The 22,491-nt window shown below is 39.7% G+C and overlaps 1 protein-coding gene across 1 annotated transcript; it reads right to left on the reverse strand.

Moving 5' to 3' along the window:
* Positions 1 to 939: 939 nt before the first annotated feature.
* Positions 940 to 22,486, reverse strand: OPRK1 (opioid receptor kappa 1). The gene is made up of 4 exons (XM_052788595.1): positions 22,233 to 22,486; positions 21,406 to 21,732; positions 7,260 to 7,612; positions 940 to 2,534 (listed from the first exon to the last, which is right to left on the reverse strand). Exons 2-4 carry the CDS (start codon positions 21,663 to 21,665, stop codon positions 2,002 to 2,004), a joined length of 1,146 nt encoding a protein of 381 aa, XP_052644555.1. The 5' UTR covers positions 21,666 to 21,732; positions 22,233 to 22,486; the 3' UTR covers positions 940 to 2,001.
* Positions 22,487 to 22,491: the final 5 nt, after the last annotated feature.

Consider the following 22,491-nt stretch of genomic DNA (forward strand, 5'->3'; position numbering starts at 1 on the left):
TGACCATTTAAAGGTCAGAAATTTATTTAGAAAGGTGTATGCATGTAAAAAAAAGAAAGAGGGACAGAGTAGGAAGTTCGACTTACTCAATCAGTTGTGTGAGCATCATTCATTTCCCCAGGTAAATCAAGTATCCTGAGGTCAGCTATTCACGCATCATGTAGAAACAACCAAAAAGTGCTAGACTTGTGCAGAAGTGATTATCTTGAATATTTTTATTAACAAAGATAATTGCATTAGAGCAACTAGTTCTCAAGTACCAGACTCCATGGCCTGAATCTCACAGCTCTGCTGCACATAGCAGAGCCCCTGAAAGGCTGTGAACACCTCTGACTGTTCAGGATTGGTTTGGTGCTGCAAGATGAATGTAGGAGCACTGCATTTATCAACCTGATATCAAAAATATTTGACATACGTGACTGTATTAACAATAAAGGATGTGGAACTTATGCAGAGGGCTGAATCTCTACAGCACTTCCAGAGGAACTGTACTGCCAGCTACAAGAGCAAATCTCATTTATACTGGTGTGCATAAAGGATTTTTGGTCCAGTAGGACCAAACCAGACTGTGTTTCTGAAAAAATTTTGCCATGCTATGAAGGCACCCACCTTATTCACGATTTTGTATAAAGAACAAAGTTACCAGGAAGATGTCTGGTGACCAGATCTGTTCCCAGTGAAGATAATGAGAGCATTCCTCCAAACTTCAGCAATAGCAGAAGTGGGGGCAGTAATATGTAACAATTAGGAAGACAAAAGACTACAGACTGAAAGTTAGGCTCAGTTTTACCATAAACTTACCTTCACAAGCCGGTAACCTGTGTAGCTGTGCCTCAGCATCTCCATCTTCACAGGAAAACAGAGAAATTTACTGAATTCATAGGACTGTATCAAAGAAAATGTATCATCATCAATAAAATGGGAAATTTTCCAATCAAGTGCCATTAAAGCATCCAGTATACTTAATCTTAATTTCCTTTGTATCAATCCAGTTAGTCCAGGTGCTAATGCATTAGTTTCTAATTCATCAAATATTTATTTTAGTCTGCTTACAAATTGTCCAGGAAAACAAGTACAGCACTATTTTTAAGTATGTCCATTTGTCCCCTTTACTGAAAATGGAATGCAATTATCTCCCCCCATGTAATGAATGTGGCACTGTTTTTCATCAGTTTTCTAACGAGTGAAGTATTTGAAGTTTTCTAGCCTTTTGTTCAAAACACACTCTGGAAATGCGTATTACATTATTCACAATCAATAAATATACAATCATCTTGGAAAATTACACTTAGAAAACATTACATATAGGTGATTAAACACGTGCTAAAAATATACTAACAATTCTCCTTAAATCCCAATATTTTTAAATGCCAAAATGCTTTACCATACATAGACACAATAAAATCACTTTGGTGTGTAGGCAGATCATGCTTAAATTGGTTTTCCACAGTACAGACAAATGTTACAGATATATTAGTTGAGGACAATATTGATTATAGCTCTGGCATTATTCTGCAGAAACCTAAACAACATTCTTCACTGTAAAAGTATGACAAATCAAGTTGTCAAACTACATCATTCAGAAGCAGTCACTGCTGGGGCAGAAGTTTCTGGCATAACTCAGTGTTACGACCAAATGTTGCTTAATATAACCTTACATATTGTAAAGAGAAAACCCAGAACGTTCCTTATCCAGAATCAGCTGGTACAATGCTATCTCCTGGCTCCCCAAAAGTGCGTATTAGTAGCTGCTGGAGTACAGCAGACATGGTGCCAAAACCTGACCGTCAGCCAGGTCCTTTCCATTTGAGCTTATTTTCAGGAGGTTCTTGTTTGTTGATAATAAACTTGCTTTAGTTTGAACTACTAAAATTTCTGAAATATTCCAGAAACATCTGTGTAGGTAAGTCTAGTTCAAACCGCAGTGGTAATCTGCGTTAGTCCTAGGTCATTGGACTCTTCTCTCCCTTGAGGACAGTAAGACGACATTTCCACGACTAGTCATACAGGTTTGTTTGTCCCATCTGCTTCCCCAATATAAGCTGGGTCTTGCATGGTGTTTCTGACTCTGCTGGTGCTCTGCCTGTCCATCCTCATCTTAAAGGGGAAGCAGAAGTCCTTGAAACATCTCTTGAAGTTTTCATCCAAAAAAGCATAAAGGATTGGATTGAGGCTGCTGTTGGTGTAACCCAAAGCAATACAGAAGTAATAGCTGGATATAGCAGCAGTACTGTGGGACACATCCCCTAACGCTTCAACCAGCACAAAGATGTGAATAGGAGTCCAACAGATAACAAAAACTGCCACAACCACAAGAACCAACCTGGTGATGCGGCGCAGGTTTCGATCTTTTTCTCGAGACCCTGAGAGAAGCCGTACGCTTTTAAGGCGCAGGATCATCAGAGTGTAGCAAACAATTATAATGAGAACTGGAATAACAAATGCAAAGACAAAGACACAGATTTTCATGAAGATGTCCCACCACACGTAGTCTCTGTCTGGAAACTGCAAGGAGCATTCAGTGCTAGCAGTATCTAGGAATGAAAGAAGCAAGAAGGAAATTGCTTTATTAGATATTCTAAACAATGTAATTATCATAACATAAGCTAGGAAAAGTGATTATTATGTAATGTGATACTAACAAATGCAGTTATCATTAAATCACTCCAAGGAAGGCTTTCAATTACCATTGAAACTGGGTTTATGTAGCTGTCTCTAGAAACTACTTAAAGAGATAGGGGCTTTTTAAAATGCATAACATCATTGTATAAAATTTGTTTCCCATGGGAGGATCTAAAAATGCAGAGCACAAAACCAAAAATTTGTAAAGATGTTTCCATTTGAATCTCACTGAGATTTAAAGCCAGAATGAGTACCCTGTTCAATAGAGTAAAATCTCATCATTATTATCAAACTACATAGGTTTTTGTCTGTGGGCAGAGACAGATTTTTGGTATCATGAATGGTGGGAGCCGAATGAGGTTTTGATCGTAGGAAGATTTTGCCAATATATGATAATTGCGTAATAATCTTTTCCCACATGCCTTCTTCAGTGCAAATGGAATACACGTAAGTGCTTGCATTCAGAAAAAACTTATTTCCTGGCAACAGCTTCTTTTCAGATTAATAGAAGCAAATAAAATATTTATGTGCGCAGAGTCAAATGGAAGCTGCTTTTTTTGCAGATCATGTCATTGAAAATTCAGCCTGTGCAGAGACTGCAGGATCTGGGCCACTGACACCAGCCCACTCCCTTTCTGATTGCCCATGCCAGGATTCAGAGTCACAGGCTGTCACTTGATTTTATGTCACAGAAATACTCCATGTGACAGGAGGCTGCTAAGGAATTAAATATTTGAGGTTTCATTTGCTGACCTCACTGGAGCCTTCCAGCATATAAACCATATGGAAAACCAAGAAGCAAGATAAATGGCAAGGCAAGAGAAAGGATAAATTTACAACTACTATCAGCAGTTAAACTCTACTGAAGACAAGTCAAGGTAACACAGGGATTTTTCACTCTGAATTGTAGCTTAGATTTTATCCTCTTGAGCACTGCATTATGCTTGGATTTTTTTCATTTTCACTACTGAATTTGTCATTCGTTTACAAGTTATTATGTATTGACTTTTATTGAATCAGATCTAAGAGTGGAATGATTCAATATACTCTTGCACATCACTTTTTCATATCTGTCTCTAGCAGAACTAGTCAGAAAAATTCCATCAAGCCATATTTCCCTGCTATTGAAATGCTTCACAAATCAAGATGATATTGCAGAGAATTTGTTTTGAAAAACAGCTAGGGGGGAAGTTATCATTATGGCATCATACAGACATTTCCGCGGTTAAATATCAGAAAGCTGTTACTGGGTGATATTGAATACTAAAACATTCAAATAAAAAAGTCGAAATCAAAGCTAAATATTTTGAGGTTTTATTTTAAACAACATAACAACTAATGGGTGATTCTGAAAGCTGAAAAGTGAAAAGACCTATCTTTCAAGCCTGATGGAGGATGCTAAGCTAGGAGCACAAGTATGACTTAGGGTCTTGACACTCAGTCAACTTTTCTAAATCCTTTGTCATCTAGGTTTCCATAAGTGTAGTTGCTTTTATTTAATTTTGTTCTAGAAATGTCAACAACCACCTTCAAAGCAGTTTTCACATTGATTATTACTGTTATTTGTAGTAGATCATGGCCTAACAGCAGCAATAAAATCAGGATGCAGCTATAATACCTAGACTAGTAAAGCTGCATCCAGATGTGCAGTTCTGCAGAGAAGTGGGGTGTGATCAGGGATGATTGCTCCGGACCACATCCAGCTACTCACTGAAACTCCGTCCCAGAGGAAACTGCCTCCTTCAGATCTGCTGACATAATTTCATATATTTATCAAAATAATTAGGTCATGCTTGCTACAGATTAATATAATTTGTAGTTGGCAGTGGTATTTTAGAATTCCAAATTATCAAATACAAATTTAATGATTGTCTTACATCTCATTACAGTTTACTTTCTATGGAAAATCTTATTCGAAATTCATTAATATTCATGTGTTTCCCTTGATATATAGATAATGCTATGAATTGTATCAAACCCATTTACATTTTTCCAGTTTACAGCTGGCAAACAATCAACAAAGATCCTTGTCATAATGCACAATATCATAATAAATTTCAGAAACTCTGGAAGAAAATAAAATCCAATTTATATTTTATTCTTGTTGCCTGAAAAGATGCAGAACTAAGCACAGCGCCACAAACCAAGTACTTAAGATTTCCCACTAACCTTTTCCACTCTGAAAGCCAAATATTCCAAATATATTGATATATTTAAGGAAAAATACTGCATTCTAGATGGTATTTTAATGTAAATAAATTTTAAAATGTGTTTGATAAGCTACCATTTGAGATAAATCTTAATCTTGACATAGGAAATATATTTCTGTTAGATACATTATGTCACCTTCAGGCATCCATACTCCTGTTTACTCAAATGGAGTCTTCATGCTATTACTGGGAATACTGATAGTACCTCTAATTTATTATTTTATTTTTTTTAGTGAAAAATTCTTCAGCAGGAAAGACTCCACTAAGGCCAGAGAGGGAATATTTACACAGATGTAAAATTTATTCTGCAGGGAACATGTATCCAGAAGGACACCACTGGGAACAATTCTGTAGTGTGAGAACAAAAGGGACTAACTGAGCATGGGGTGGGAACTTTAAATATGATCACTTCCCATTTGATGTTCAGTTGTTGTTTAAATCTGAATCCAACAGAGGCCCTGTAGCATATAAACAACAACTATTTTGACCAATATAACACAAAGTTTCAGTCCTGAGCTCCAGCTGTCAGGCAAAGAGAGGATCCTTGCTTTTCCCCTTCAGCATTTATCAGCACAATTCATGAACACACGAGACAAGATAATTGGCAGTAAATGCTCAAGAGACACCTTAGATCAGACAAGCAGGGCTGAACAGTAGGGGCTGACAGGCATTTGCCAATAATTTCCAACTTCATTTGGCTCAGCTGAGCCATGTATTACTAGCCTCTGCTCCAGGAGAAAAAAAAAAGGCTGCCTGCCACGTGGGGCGGAAAAGGCATTTAATCATTGCTGGCCTCAGAGCAGCCGCTTGATCTAAATGTGATGCTTACAGGGAATGAAAGTAATATTCTGCTAGTTAAGCATGCTCCAACAAAACACCTCACTGAGGCAATGTCCCATGGCCTTCAAGATCTCATACATAGTGAAACAATCACTCTTCCCAAATGAAGATGCCTGGAAGTGTATGTTTCCTGAGCTAGACATTGTTTTATAGGGCCTGTCAAAACTTTACTGGGGAGAAGAGTTACAGCACTGCAGACCAGGTCACTCGATCTCCCAAAGGGCTGAAAGAAGAGTTTCCAGAGGACTCTCCTGTCACCCACCCACCAGAACACCAACAGTAAGAACAAAATCTATACAACTTCAGCCAAATCAATCAGCCCTTGAGCACCTGTTACTGAAATGTTTTGTTTGCTTTGATCTATGCCAAACAGTTTAATACACAGTGTTTATTGTCTCTGCCAGATAAAACAGTGTCCTTATGTAAAGTTTACCATTTCTCTTGGGAGGAGTGAAGCCTTTCTAAGAGAAAAGGTTGTTAATTCAGGAACTTAGTAATCATTCTTCCAAAGACTGTTTACATCTCAGACAAGACTACCACCAAATAAACATGCATGTCTTGTATTTTATCGAGCCATCCATAACAGACGGCCCCAACACAAGGGTATCATTAGAGGCCTCCAGCCTTTTGAAGACACTGAGGTGCTCTTGCACCACAGTCATGCTTGTGGGTCTGAAGTATATGTGTGTGAGAATGCTTCTCCCCTTTCCTTCTCAAGGAGGATTTCAAAATAAGAATAACTCCATAGCAGGGCAGTTTTGGTAATGCATCACAAGTCATAAGGGCTAAATCTGCAGTCCTTCACGGATTATGAATTTCAAGCAGAGCCTACAGGTGGTCTCCATACAGATCTCATCAACTTCATGTTCTTATAGTTGCTTCCCTGCCATGGTCTGCATTCCCAGTTACTCTGCTCATCCTTATTTTCAGCCTTTCCAAGTCTCCATGTACATCCCCATCCCTTCTAAACAAGAATTTGAGATACTGTCATTTTCATAGAATTTAGATTCAGTTTCTTTCTCCAGCTACTGACTTTTTCTTTTCTTCACTATACCTTCAAGTTCTGTGAAATGGCTGCTGATAATAAGCTCCCAAGTCTTAATACTAATGATAGTTTTAATATTAATACTAATGGCAAGCAACCTAGTTTCTGCTTTTGGAAATTCAGCAGAATTACTCTCACAACAGCTACAAAAAAGCACCTTAAGCCCACATTTCAAGTTTCATCCTAAATTGATCTTTGGTCTGTCTATTGTGAGCAAATTCCTGATTATTTTCTGCTGGTGTCTGCTACTAGTTTTTGATGGCCTCATTCTAACATGGCCAATGCTTCAAAGTGCATTTTGTTCTTTTAGTTGGCAAAGGTATCTGAGCTTAAATGATTAATATGTCATACTGTAATGTTCCACAATATATTTCAAAATGTCAGAAATTTAGATGTAATTTTTGAACCAAGGAACATGGATGAACATGCTGAGCATGCACAGATTACTGAAAAAGGAATCAGTCTGGTTTAGTCAATATTCCAAGTTATGTTTTATGTCATTTGAGAAACAAAGAGACTCAATTTTAAATGCTCACACTCACCTTCCCTGACTTTGGTACCTCCAAGAACTATCGCAGATATACCAACAGATGAGGACAGTAGCCAGATACAGATGTTGATTATCTTTGCCTTGAGAGGTGTACGGAAGTCCAGAGCCTTCACAGGGTGACACACAGCAATGTATCGATCAACGCTCATCATGGTCAGTGTGAATATGCTGGTAAACATGTTATAATAGTCAATGGAAATAACTATTTTACACAGCACATCACCAAAGGGCCAAGAGTTCATCAGGTACTCAGTGCTTTGGAAAGGCATGGTTGTGGTAACTAGCGCATCTGCCATAGCCAGATTGAAAATGTAGATGTTTGTTGCTGTCTTCATCTTTGTGTACCTGAAGAACAAAAAAAGTAAGGCTTTAGCATTTCAAAATATGATTATGCAAATTCAGATATGAAACAGTTTATCAGTCAGGCTTTGCCATAGTTGGGTTTTTTCCTGTCATTTCTGATTTATGACAGAAGTGCACACAAATGCAAGACCCTTGAGATAAAAGTAAACACATTTGACTCAGTCTCTCAGCACTTGCACTAGCAGTTAGAACTATTCACCACAGGCAAAAACAGGTATATGAATACATTTAACCTAATGAAACATGTCTGTTTCAATTCTATCTTCTCAAATACTTCTACAAGAAAATATCACTGTTACATTTGCAACTGATCAAAATGTTTTATGTTTCCTTTTCTTATAGCTAACTGTCAGTGATTGTGAGCTTTTTGGGTTTGTTTTGTGGAAGGAACGGTTATCCCATTCTCAGGTAAGAATCCATGATAACTGTTATGTCTGCCAGGCCAGATTGCCTCTTATATGATAGTTGCTCTTCCTTGAATTCACTACAATGACACCAGCTTACACCAGTTTTAGTCATTTCCCTTCTTTGCTCCTTTATTTCCAATTTCTCCTCCTTTCTTATCATCAGTTTTTCCCAGTCCTCTATTTTGTGACTGCTAATGTAAAAGATGACTATTGTTTAAGTAGGATACCACAATGGGAAGAAATGATCATAGCATTATTTTTTCTGCATCCTTTAATTTCATCAAAATGAAGCACTTGTTTTTCTCCAGCTGGTAAGAACCTCAGCCTACACAGAATAGGATCTGGTTTTTTGAGATGGCACCCTGCTTTGTTCTGCCCCGATGACTATCTGGGGGAGCAGCCTGTGCCCGGGGTGTGGAGGACTGCTTCCAGCCCTGCTGTGGACACAAAGGAGGAAGGAGAGCCTGTCAACATAGGGGTATACCTAACTCTCCTTTCTGAAATGCTTCCCCCCAACTAGTTACTTTTGGTCATTGGTGTTAATATATTATCAGATTCAATAACAGATTTTCTTTCTCAAAACTGTTTCAGCCCCATATTTTGAATGTGTGCCCAAACTAAAGTGTGCACATATAACACACATAGAAACACATCTAGCTAGATTTTGTTATATGTCATTAATAATTTACAGTGGAAATATGATTCAATCAGTTCAGCTAATAAACATGTAGGGCAAAGTGTCTTTTTGCCTTTAAAGCTTTGATGTGTAAAATAAAAAATAACATTAAAAAAATTTAAGCAGTGTTGACAAAATGTGCCCAATACGTAAATTAGCTATTAATTAAAATATGGGCAAAAATGTCATTTCACGACCAACAGGAAATGTTAAAAATAGCATCGTTTTTTCTAAAACACTCTAATTATGACTTACTGAGAAAATGAAACCAAACGCTGGTTCAAAGCATAGAACAGAGAACTGCAAGGGAAAAGAAAGTAAACCCTTCTCACTCAGATACCATACCCAGGCTCACATCTTGAACAAAGCCATAGCCAGCGGAGCATTAGAAATCTCTGAGAAAAGACAGCCAAAAGGAAGCAGCAACAAAAGCTCTACACTGCTGGTGTGACCCCCATGGTCCAGACTCCCTCTGCCCTGGTTTTGGGCTTCTCCAAGATGAAAGGCAGAGCAAGGAGGCACCTGCCAGTGAAAGCTGGGCTTCTGCCCCCCCCAGATCAATCTCCTTAACAGACCCTCCCAGCAGGTCACATTATAGCCCGTAAGGCACTGTTCAAACAGAAATATGAGAGTATATAGCTAGAAGAAACAAATATAAGACACATTAACAGATTAGGAACTTTCCTTCTGGTAAAAAAAAAGCAGCTCCGAGTGCATCTCAGCTGTAAGACTGAACAAAAACTCACTAAACACTCAGATTGCAAATCTGAGCTAAAATGGGCTCATTTCCACTAAATGTCTGAAAAAGAGTAGTCAAAAGGTGATTTTACTTCTACAGACATCACCGATGATATTTGGAATTGTTGTCTTGTTCACATTGCAAAAAAAAGACTAAGAAAAGTTGGAAAGGATGCATTAAAAACGCCACAAAAATGAGTGAAAGGACTGGAGAAAATTCTTACTGTGAGTAACTTAAAGAGCTCAACACATTTAGTTTATCAAAAAGAACACCAAGAGGTGACTTGATTACAGTGTCTGAAGACCTCCACAGGGAGAAAATAGCAGGTACTGAAGAGCTCTTTCAGACTACAAAGAAAAGCATAACAAGGACAAATACGTAAAAGCCAAAGCCAGACAAACTCAGCTTAGAAACAATGACAGATCTTTCCTAACAGCTAAGGTGATTATTATTGGGAACAAATTACGCAAGAAAGGAGTAATTTTTCCATCTTTTGATGTCTCCAAATCAATGTCTGCTGCTTTGCAAAGGGTGTGCTTTACTCAAATACAAGTTACTAGGCTCAATACAGGAAGAGTTAAATGAAATGCAATGGCCTGTGATAAGCAGAGGTGAAGTAACTAATAGTTCTCCTGAATCATTACTTCTGTAGATCTTTAAAAACTTCCCCAAGGGTTTGGATAGGGAAAGTTTGTTTCACATATAAAAGAATTAGTCTGATTTTTTTCCTTAAAGAAAATCAGAAAAGTAGTGAAAAATAACTGAGAGGATTTTATTAGCTTTGAAAATTCAAACATCTGAAAGTTTTTATATCATCTGGCATTTCCTGTTCCTTGCAACTTTAATTCAATACTTTTCTGTGTGTGAGACTGTGACCATATATACCATATTTTCCCACTACACCTTTCCCTTCTCCCGCAGCCTTCCAGTGGCAGAATAGGAAAGACCCTCTGTAAAATAGAACTAGTTTTTTAGGTCACTTCAAAATTCAAATTTTTGAAGCTGCAACATAAAGCATGTTCTCTGTGTATGTACTGCTTATGTTATACATGTAAAGTGAGCAATTTTGATTTTTTGGACTATGCAACACATGCACATATAAGAAAATTGCTTTTTCTCACCACTATTGGTCCAACAGGAAGTATGTCTTGTCATTCACAGGTAGTAAGAAATACAGAGTCATCCCAGCATCAGCATTTAGACAACTTTCAGTGTAACCAAATCAAAGCTGTATATCGGGAGTGACAATATAATGGGGAAAAGAAAAATCCACAGTGTGCCATTCCTCCCATAAAGCTCTGTGAAAGATTTGGCTCATTTCAGGCGCATATACACACGTAACAATCCCAGCTTTGATAACCTTACCTGGTGTGCATCTAGTGCTTCCCTACAGCTCACCAGCCTGGCAGTCCCATGACTAGTTGGCCTCACCCAAATCTACCCCAGACCACAGATGACTCCTTGAATGACTCACTCTGAGCTAGAATAGGCACCTGACTCCTTCTCTGCCAGACTTTGAACAGGAAGGCGGGAGGCCAATAAATATTGCTCCAGTAAATACTTTATTACATTTAGGCAACCAGTTCTCCCAGGCACTGCAGAGGGATCCTGCATACCTAACTCAGGGATGAAGGGTGCACTGGTTCACCTCAGCAATGCTAAGTCCAAGTATGTTTTACTGATGCAACCTTAAAACTCATTGATCTCACACTAGTAATGTAAAGAGCTTGCTTGATTACTTTCACCTAAAAGCACTGGCCTCTGTGTAAATGAGATGTTGGCCTTTAAAGTTGTTAGGCAATATAGATTAAATCATACATTCATTTAGAAGTTCATAAAATTCAGAAATGGCTTTGAGAATCTTGACTCAATCATCCAAACTCCTTTCAATGTTTTTAATTAAACACCTAAAAATTATTAAATGCCTACATGCTTCTGAAGATATGTGCTTGCAGGCTTAATCAAAAGGCCAGTTAAAGTAATGGAGTGACTGCTGTTGCTGTCAGACACTTTGAAGTGGACCCTGATAGAGTCTTAACTCGAACACGAGATGAGGGATTTAACTGCTTTTCTACAACTCATTCTATTGTACCAAAATATAGGAGGCAATATTTCACATGGTTTCAGGTTTTCCCACCATACCCTCCATTCACCCAAATCTGCACTTGAATAAGGTCAAAACAGTGATCGAGTAAGGGAATCTTGTCTTCCTTTGCAAAATTAAAACTATTGATCAAATACCTGAATTTCATTTAAGGAAAAAATACTGCTATCTGCTTTAATTAGTCTAGCAGAACAGATAAGGGAAACCTGGACATAACTACAGCACAGATGGCATAGTGGTAATTAATGACAAACATTTTCTTAGTGTCTTTGAGATATAACTTTCAAAGACCATTAAAATATTTGTAAACCATTGTTGTATAAACTGCTCATGGGAAGCCCCGTGTCTAGAAAATGGTTTGTTAAATACTGGGATTTCATAACAAGGTGACAACTTTTCTAATCCTACATGAAAATGAAAGGTCCCTCTCTTAAATCAGGTGCTAGAATCTAATTTCAAGAGGCAGAAAAACCTGATGACTTAAGCTGTTTGGTGGATCTCAAGACTGCTTCTCAAGCTATAAGCAGGTCTCAAGCCTCTGTAGAATTCAAATAAATGGAAGATATATGGAAACTCTGCAGAAAAATAGTCAAAATGAACAATAAAGGTTTGGTTTGGATGTATTTTTTTGATGGATATATGATGAGAGTTTTTAAGGAGCAAGTTTTAAATGATGTCTGCTTACGCGTCAAAAGTAAAATTCTCAAAATTATCACAGTTTAGGCTAAGTCCGCTCCAAAAGTGGGAAGTTCTTTGAGACTGACTTTAGGCTGACCCTTAGAAAATTTCCCCCATTTCTCAGTTGACTCATCATTACTGTACTTTTCCTTCTGGAGTAGAATTTAATTTGCACATTTTTTTAAGACAGTAAATAGGAAGAAATCACACCTCCAGCCTAAGCTTATCAATGAAATTGTGGTAAAAGAAGAAGGAAGCATGCTATTAAGGAGTTGGTATGCTTTCAGAAAAAAATCAAAATGCATTACTAAATCTGCTAGTAGAGCCCCTTAAAGTTATTATCTCAAGCAGAGGAGAGGAGTGTGATTCTAAAGTACACCGTAACATTAGTAAAGTTAATAAAAGCTGAGAAGGAGGCTCTGGTCAATTTTTTTTCATGTAACTGTAATAGGCTGAAATGTTCCCTGCAGTATGAAATGAGGGATGGGGAGGGGAGCAAGACTAACATATATACTACAACATTCTCTAGTAGCAGAGTGAAAGTACAAAAGCATGAAATACAATGAGGTATAACAAACATATTTTTGGCAGATACCTGAGTCAGTGAATGAAAATGAAAGCTAAAGCACATCTAAAAGCAAACTGCAAAAACACCTATCAGCAGGATGCAGGCTCTGTTCCACTAGGTTCCTCTGAATGAAGTACATGGAGATCAAGCAGCTGAAAAGCTTAGTCAGGAAAGCTTTAAATCTTAAGGCAATAATATTCAGGGCACACTCAATATCATAATGCATCAGAACAGGGGGTGGAAATAAAAATATATAAAAAAACAACCCAGGAGGATCTATTCCAAACACATACCACGTCAAAAGGATGGCTCAGCTATCTTTTAGATCTTCAATATAAAAGGCTTATGCCAATAAGAAACTAAGATTAAGCTCATTTAAAGAATGTAAAAATCAATGTACTGCAGTTTCCATGTTCATATTGGGTTATATGTTATTATCACATTTTGAATGACAGCCAGAATTTAGCAGTAGACGGGACCTTAAACAAAGGCAAACATTGTTACTGCACACATTTAAAGGTTGCCTGTCTTTAACATCAAAATTGTTAGGAGCCTGCAAAAAATTGTACATTGCCTACAAAATAGTATCCTGAAGTGGAATTCTCTTTATTAATAAGCACCTGTAGGTACCTATTTTTAAGCAGCTTAAAGAAGAAAAGCATGATCTTGTCTTTTATTCTCCCCTCAGGGAGCATAATCTACCTGAATGTCAGAAGGTATCATTAAAATCCTTACAATTTGCCACTACCATTACTTCTCTGAACTAGCCATAAACTGACCCTGAACAAGACCTTGCAGATTTAGATTAGATGTGGAAGTTTTCCTTCCTGAGCTAAAGAACCAGCTTCTGAATTAGAGAAGTTCAAGTCTACATACATCCTGGTCAAAATAAAGAATAATTCACCCTACTTAAAAAAAATGAACTATTTTTCCTCCTTCTATAATAAGGACTTTTAATATTTTTGTGTGAGCTTAAGAGCCTCTCTTTGAAGAAATATGCTTAATGTTAGAAACAGCAATATTGCAAAATTTTTGCTTCCATGATTTTGGTAGGACAACTCAGAGAAATGTCAAGGTGCTGTGATTTATTGTGGCTTAAACTGAAATAGTGAGGATGCAGAATTTTACGAAATCGGTACTTTATCCAAATACCAGTATGTCTAATATTATTATTAGAGAGCCTAGACAATTATCTTAGACTGTGTATCTGATTTTTTGACCTCTATTGGTAAGTAAGATGAATCTAGAACTTGTCAAGCAGCTGACTCTGTCTCTTGAGAGACTTTATGCTGCTGCAGATGTTTTCCAGTGACCAGTCATGCTACAGGGAGTTCCCAGGGTGTTACACAGCCCATTTTAATCCTTCTTACTTGCCACAGGTACATTGCCCTGGGAGTGCTGAGTATCTGTCTCTGGTAACATCCACCTTTCCCATTGTTCTTATCTCTTGGAAGGATTTTTTTTTCATGAAGGACATGAGCTCCCGTAGCAGAGCAAAGTGTTTCCTATGTGTTTGTGGGAGAGAGAATTGATTAGGACAGAGATTGCCTGGCAAAGAGAACAAATTTCATTGCTCAAGAGGACAGGGATAGCTGCTCCAGCAAAAGGTTTTTCAGGGTCTTACTTTCCTTCTTATTCTTTGGAGAGGCTCTGATCTCCATAGGTAGGTATGTATGCAGAAGTTGGTTGGAAGCAGCCAAATGTTATTGAATGTTTGCCTCCTCTAGATGTTTCTTCAGGAGAGAAATAAGGAAAGAATTCAGGAATCTCTCATCTCACGCAGGGATCTTGGGGTGTGAGTATCACTCTTGTTCTCAAAACAAGGCACCTGGTCTCCACTTTGCCATAGGGATGAATAATAACTGCCACTGCTGGGACTGTTTTATAGGACAACTACACACTTGGATGTGTGGAGACCTGAATCTCTGGTCAGCACTCCTGTAATAAAGTTGAATGGGAGACAGGGGACCTCACTCTCTAACAAGTATAGGATTATGAGGTAAGGCAACAAACACATATATCAGTAGTGAGCCAGCTCAGGGAAAAGTCATCAGTCCCTCTTAGGAGGCAGCTGGGAGGATTTCTTTGGACTCTACCCATTCGTCTGTTTTCCTCACCTGCCTCAGAGAAGCCCACAGCACAGGACAACTAAACACACACATTCCCAAAGGACATGATTCAAGTGAAATGCGGGAAACTTTAAGACACAGTACACTGAACAGCACAGCTGGTAGCTTCCATGGTGAAAATATTCTTCTTCTCCTGCACACTTTAACAAACCATTCATTGTGAAAGACATGTCTAGTGGTAAGTCCTGATACTGTCCGTCAGCCAGCATCATGGTAAAAAAACTTTTCTGAGTGTGAACACTAAATGAACGTTGAATAGCTTGTCCGAACTAATCCTACCATGCAGGTTCTCTCCTGTCACTACTCAAGGAGGCCTCTCCCAGTCACCCACAGTAGCCACAGTGGCTAGGCTACCTACAATGCAGTGGGAAATGGTTTTAGCTATATCTGCAGTCAGCAAATATAAAATCCTCTGTCTTCCAGGTGCAGTGTAGCTAAGTTTGGGAACCCTAGATATTGACTCACAATGCACTGCTGTATGGTACTGAATTTTGCAGCAGAGGAACGGTCAGGCAGAGAGCACTGTGTGTTGCATAGGTGGATTGGTATGAGGAATGGAGAAAACAGAAAGGTTCTTTACACTTTCTTGCCATGTATTAGTGGAAACTCATGCACTGAAGAAAATTGTGTTAGGCGCTCATACTCAGGCAGAGAAGATAGAGGTTTCATTGTAAATAATGTCCAAAACTGAAAATAGCGAACTGCCTAGAATTAATTTTCACTTCCCTAGGGATTAGAAGGTGAATCTAATGAGAGCTGAGCCCTCTGGCTTCAGGAGAAATAAATATTTCAAAAATGATACACAAGCTAGCATGCAAACTTCCCAATAGGAGTATGGAAATGCTGCACACCTTTACATATTCTTTATTAATATCCTTTTTACATTTTGCAGAATACCAGTATGGTCAGACACTCTTCTTTCCGTGTACTCATTCCATCTGTACACACCCCTTCCCCACAGCTAATTCAGTTTGTGCACTCATGCCTGTCTATAGACAGAATGACATTCACACTGCCATTTCCTTATGCCTCAAACTCCACAAAAGAGAATAACAATAAACAAAGTACAAAGTCTTCCTTGAGGAGAAGAACACGGAGTCCACACTTTGCAAGAATTACCTGATTTTTACAGATGGGAGGACCAAAACAGAGACATGAAGTAAACTTCCTAGAAGTAGAGTTTATCAAAGTTTTTCTGGATGTTTTTCCTTTAGAAAGCAATATGTAACTGAAATCAAAGCTCTCCTTGGGAACTCAACTGTTTCAGATAATTTAACTTAAGGGACAAACTAATCACCGTTTGAATAGACAGTGAGAGTAGTTAAGCCAGAAAGATTATCCTCCCTTGCTCTTAGTGCATCTTGGGCCATCCAAATCACCAAGTTAAGAATTTCCTGCCACAACACCCTTTCAGCAAATTCAAAATCCTCTCTCAGATAAAATGAAATGAAGGGTCCCCACTCTTCCCTCACTCTGTCCTCTTCACCAGAAGGGCTTAGACAGCCTGCCCTCCCCAACATCATCTCCCCGCTGTGCACCCTCCCCATGCTTTCTCCAGGAGCATGAGCTTCCCCACCACTCTCCTGGCTGAGGACAGGCAAGCTATCTCAAGCTTTCTGCCTTGCCAGCAGCCAAACTGGAAAGTTCTTGTAAGTTTTCACTTTCTGCCAGTTCAAAAGGGCTCCCTGTAATTTGTCTTGCTTCCAGATACTGATTCCAGTTATGCCTTTCTCTGAAGTAAATGACTACCTGGCTGCTAGCCCAGCAGAAGTGTCTGGATAGACACCAAATTACTTTTCAGAAGCCAAACAGATTACTCACTATAAGCTATAGCTTCTCTCTAATACTGTCTCTAGTAAATATTCCTTCCAAGCCTTTCCTCTGCTCTCTTGGCTTTCTCAGCTCTTCTTATCACAGCATCATATTGGAAACTGATGTTGAGTTTCTTGTCAGCTTATAAATCCCAGGTATCACCTAGTCATTGTCTAGCAGGGTATTAAAAGTATTAGAAACATTCAAATTTTGTTTAAAAGTGCTGTGCTTGTCAAACTAGCAATACCATTTTATAGACCTGTCCTCTTCTGTATTTCCTGTTACCCTGGTCTTTGTGACATCTGTAAAAGCTGTTGGTAATGAACAAAAATGACCAAAAATGACAAAAATTACCTCCATCAGTGAGGCAAGGCCAGATGCTCTTTGAGGTCCTGTGATGAATTACTATCTATCCATTTGATACCTCTGTACTGATAATAGTAAGGTGACAAATGTCTGATCAGGTAAAAAAAGGTAAAAAGCCATAAACTTCACAAAGTATAGTGCAGCTCGGCCTTTACTTTTAGCAGCCAAACCCTTGATTTCATAAAAAAGAATGAAATCATACCAACTGCAAATAGTAGGGAACAGGTAATTCAGTTAGGTTGACTCTTCTAGAGCTTCATTTTTCATTTCAGAACAATATTCTTTCCAAATATAATTTAATACAATTAGAACAATAATTTAAAGCAAATTAACAAGTAATCTTCTGATGTTATCAAAATCTGTTATTGATTTAAACCAATACATTGAATCAATTTCATTTTTGTCTACTTTTTTTTTATATTTTCATTCTTGTTTGGAATGAATGATGGAGAAGATTTAAAAACAATCTGGAAAGGACTCAATTTTATAGGACATTTCTTAACAAACTCTTCCTGTTACATAAGATGCCACTCGGTTTGATGACTATAAGAACAAAACTGTATTACTAGTTATATATTTTCTTCAACATTACACTAAGCAGAGGAATACAAGCTTTCTCTTTTCCCTTAGGAATCAATCTACATATTTGTGACACAGCCTCTTGTTAAAACTGTTTTTGAATGTAGAAAATTACTCAGTTCATTGGAAGCTTGAAAGACAATTTTAAAAGAAATAGAGGATTGGCTATTTAGGATCCTGATGATAGCAGGTGCTTTCAGTAAATGACTTCAGGAACAGTGAGAATAAGGCACATACATAGAAAAAGTGAATCTGGAGTGGGTAAGAGACAGCACCTCCCAGGGTTTTTACCGGAGTATGTTTATGGTTTTGATAAGGGGAAATCCATAGTTAAAATTGTAATTTTAGTCGGGAGACTTTTCTTCCCCTCTAGCTGTCACAAGAAAGCATCATTTTCTTTAAAGCCAGCACTAAATTTTAGAGAAATAAAGTCAGGAGGGAGAAGGAAGAGAGGAAAAAGACTTCCAAGGACAAGTAATTTTATTTGTCAAATTCAGCCAACTATTTCACCTCCAGAAATATCTTCTAAGACCTCAGAGGTAAAACTAATCTCAAAAGAAAAGGTTTGGGTTTGAGATAGATTCTGATCATGCCAAGACACACATAGCTGTATAACTTTACTCGGGTGAGGTCAGATAACTTCACCTGGTTTCTACAAAACCATTTCATGCCTCCTGTCCTCCTCTGTCGGGGGAGGACTGCACTTCCCACGTAGTATCTGTATTTCCCACCAGTGCAAGAGGCAACGTGATGCCCTCTTTCTCTCTTACTCCCTCCCCAGGAAAAGCAGCAGCCACAAGAGAGTATTACATCCCGTGTGCCACAGCTCGGCGTGAGCGGGGCACTGTCAGCCCACCCGCCCGGCTGCTGGCCTGACCAGGACAAAGTGTTGAGCCTGGCAGTAAAATGAAGAGAAGAATCCAGGTCTCCTGAGATATGGTTTAACAGGCCATGCTGCCACCACCGTACTAAAGTACCATTCCCACTCAGCCTTCAACACAAAATCTATTTACAGGAGCTGTATCAAACTTAGCTACTTTTCTTTCAGGAGCTTGTACATGTGATCAAAGTGCCATTCTCCTGTTATTTTTCCCTCTGAGGGAATCTGAGGGGGTTTTGCCTCTCAGCAGAAACACCCCACCACACCTGAAGGAGATTTCAGACACCCAGCACTTTGCACGCAGGCTGCTGAGATGCTGGTCTCCGTGAGCTTCTTCAGCAGCCCATGTGCAGAAGTAGCAAAACTTCCCCTGTTGGCATATTAAAGCAAGGAGTAGGCTGAAGCCTGCCTACGCTACAGCTTATGGCTGAATTTGAGCCTGTTTCTGAGGCATCTCAAGACTATTTGGAGTCTCCTGAATCTACCACAGCATTGACATTTCAGCAGTTTCACTGAAAGTCTCAGAACAAAAGAGGTCTTGTGTGTGTCACCCAAAAGATGACCCAGTGTCAGCCCTGAAGTGGTCAGCCAGTTGGACTAGATGATCATTGTAGGTCCCTTCCAACTGAACTATTCTAACAATATCAGGTGTTGTTTAAAAGAGCAAAGGGAGGAGGAGCCGGGCCTGCATTGCCCACTAGTCTAGAGGGGTTTAGGAGGAGGAGAACAGATCTGGGATTCAGAGAGATAAGAAACAGCAATGAGGGGCCTCACACAAACCCTGTGCTCAGCTGGAGGGTAAAGAAGAACCACAGTCTGTCCCCATCTTGCTTTAGAGTTGTGGCAGCTGGACGAGAGGCAACGTGGGGTGGCTGGAGGACACGATCCCCCTCTCCCTTGCCACCTTCTTTCCCAAACTTCACACAGACCTTGGCTTTCCACACACTGCAGGCTACATTTTTCAATGGGTCATGAAAAACCCATCTTGAGATGCAGTCATGCAGAGAATGGATGTGAGGGAAAGAGAGAGGGAGATGAGAGGTTAGGACAAAAATGAAAAAAATACACCTCTTGCATGAACATTTGGAATGTTTCAAAACCATAAGAAATGTTTGAAACTGTAGGTGTGTGTATACATGCACTTCAGCTAATGATTCTAGCAGTGTTTAAAGCATTTGCCACAGAGAAAACATAGGCGAGGGGGATACTGAGAAAAGGAAGGAAAAAAAAAAGGTGTTTTGTCATACTTATTTTTTTGATCATGTAATCAAGAGATGGACCAAGAGGAAATTGAAGCAAAAGGCTAATGTAGGAACTGGTAGGAGAGCGTTCCATAGCTGGCTAGACCCTCACAAAAATAATCTTAGGAGGGCAACAGAAGGAGAGAAAAAAGGAAATACATATGCACTGGTATAATCCATATATGCTAACTTTTAGGGCTCTGGCTAAGTTTGAATTTATTTCCACTGCCCAGGACAGTTAATCAACTATCATTGTTAGCGACCGATGGCTTAGAAAATCTCTGCCTTTGCAGCTGTGTATGTGTCAAGTATGGAGTCTCTCTTCTTGCAAGATAAATACAAAGAGAAATGAAATCTCTACTCTGAATGGGCATGGAGGGCTATAAAAATTACAGCATCACAAAGCTGCGACAAACCAGTTTCTCCACATTGATCACAGGCATCTTTATTTCTTGCACTGACTATTAAAGGGGATTTATTTCCATTTTTCAAGAGTATTGTCCTGGTTATAATTCATCTTTCGTAAAGTACCTCATCAACAACTTCACCGCCTCTAGTTAACTTCCCCCAGTATCAAGTCTGCCAGTTATTTCACCATTCTGCAATTGCTTGACCCGTACCATGCACACTATACTAACAAGATCCCTTCCAATACCTCCCTTTTTCTTTCTATGTAGAAGCTGATTTAATCTGAGCAATGAATACTCCACAATTATATTTTTTCAGAATTTTTTGCAGGATTCAAATGGACTGTGAAGCAGGAGTCCAAAAAGTTGCATGATTTCAGTCCCCTCAGTTGCTCATTATGGCCCTGCCGATCTGTACTGTCCAGATATTTTTATAACTTGCAAAAGGAAAGGACAAAAAGAGAGAGAAATCATAGTGCAAGCTAAAATGCTCACCAATACACAAGTGTAAGTACAAGTGTAAGTATTGGTGCATTTCACCAATAGTGAAAAACTAACACAGATACACAGCTTTCTCCTGTTGCCTGAAAAACATTAGGACAAGTGGACCTCTCTCAGTGTCTGCTTTGCTTTTTTCAAGCCAACACCAAGAACTGGAGTTAAACACCACTAGACAGAGAAACAGCATCCCGTGCTCTACATTAAGCATTTCCACATATTTTTATCATTTCTTTTTTTTTTTTCCCCACCTTCTTAAACGAGCCACTAGGTGACAAGGCAGCAATGTATCAGTGTCCACATGACTAGACGCATAAGTCATCCCTCCGGGACTCCTCATGGGGAAAAAATCTGCCTTGCAGAAGTTTCTTTCTTCCACTTGAGCTTTCCCCGGCATGCGAGCAGCCTCTCATCCCTAGAGGGCACCCGCTGAACGCAGCTCCGGGGCACAAAGCGCCTTTCCCGCAGGCTACAGGATTTCTCACTTTTAACCAGCTTCTGCCTTCTGTCTCTAACTGCACATCCAGGCAAACCACTGTGACTGAAAAGCTTTGGGTCATTCCAGTTGCTTTTTCCAGCTCCTCATATATGCACACCCAGAGAGCTTCCATAAACTACCCCCTCCTGACCCCTGTCAAATTTAGGGATGGCTGTTTGCACCTCTTCCAACAGGTAGTCCAAAGCCCCTTACCTTATGATGACAAACATGACCAGAGAGTTTCCCACCAAGCCGACAACGAAGACCACCGAGTAGACAGCAGTGATGATGATGGGGATGGCAGGGGAGATGCTGGTGTGGTTGTGCTGGGCGTCCCCGAAGGCCCCGGTGGCATTGCCGTCGTAGTCCGCCCAGCCCAGGAGCCAGCTGCTGCTGGTGCTGGGGGGACGACAGGGCCCCGGGGAGCAGGTAGAGTCCAGCTTCTCCCGGAAAATCTGTACAGGGGCATCCATAGGGGTACAGCCCCCACGGGCAGGAGGGAGACGGGGAGGAGAGTGCAGACAGCAGGAGGCGAGTATGCTGGAAAGAGGCAAGAGAGGGAAAGAAACAGAAGTGCTATCACAGCCACCAGACATTAAGACCTCTGAAATTTGTACGTGTTAAGGGGAGCTCTGCTGCAATGGGAACTGTAATTTGCTAAGCAGAGATTTAAGCAAACGACATTCATATTAAATAATCACAGGTTTTACACCTCGCTATGTGATGGGTAAGTGCTGCTCCTCCAGGTGCACAAGGAAAGTTTTCCTCCACTTTCAGAGATTGCACAGAGAAACAAATCAGATGGGAAACAGCTCAGATCCACCCCCACACTTTAACCCTGTCTCTCCCATCCTCCATATTTTAAGTCAAACTGTATCCTAATGACAGGGGCTCCTTACTGCCTAAGCTCTGCTATAAAAGGGGGGAAAGAGAAACCCACCACCTCTCTGCACATTTGCTTTGACATCCTGCCCTGAGTTATTTTTTTCCCGATCCCATACCTGCTTTCAAAGAAGAGACACATTAATGACACGAAATACCTCTTGCAGTACAGGAAAAGGAGCGGAGTCGTCAAACAGATGTTCTTCCAGGAAAAGAAAAAAAAAAATAAAGCAGCTCCGCTTGGCTCCTGGAAGTACCACCGACCTTCTAAGACTTTTGCATCTGAGGCACCTGCGCCTTCGGAAAGGTGTGCTGGCAGCTGAGCCGATTCCAGGGCATGAGCTGCAACGTGGTAGCAGCCGCTGCTGCTGTTCCAGCTCCCACCACTTCGCCTTTTCCCTCTCAGGCTCCCTCTGC

Source organism: Harpia harpyja, chromosome 5, assembly GCF_026419915.1.
Source record: "Harpia harpyja isolate bHarHar1 chromosome 5, bHarHar1 primary haplotype, whole genome shotgun sequence".
NCBI classification, from domain to species: domain Eukaryota; kingdom Metazoa; phylum Chordata; class Aves; order Accipitriformes; family Accipitridae; genus Harpia; species Harpia harpyja.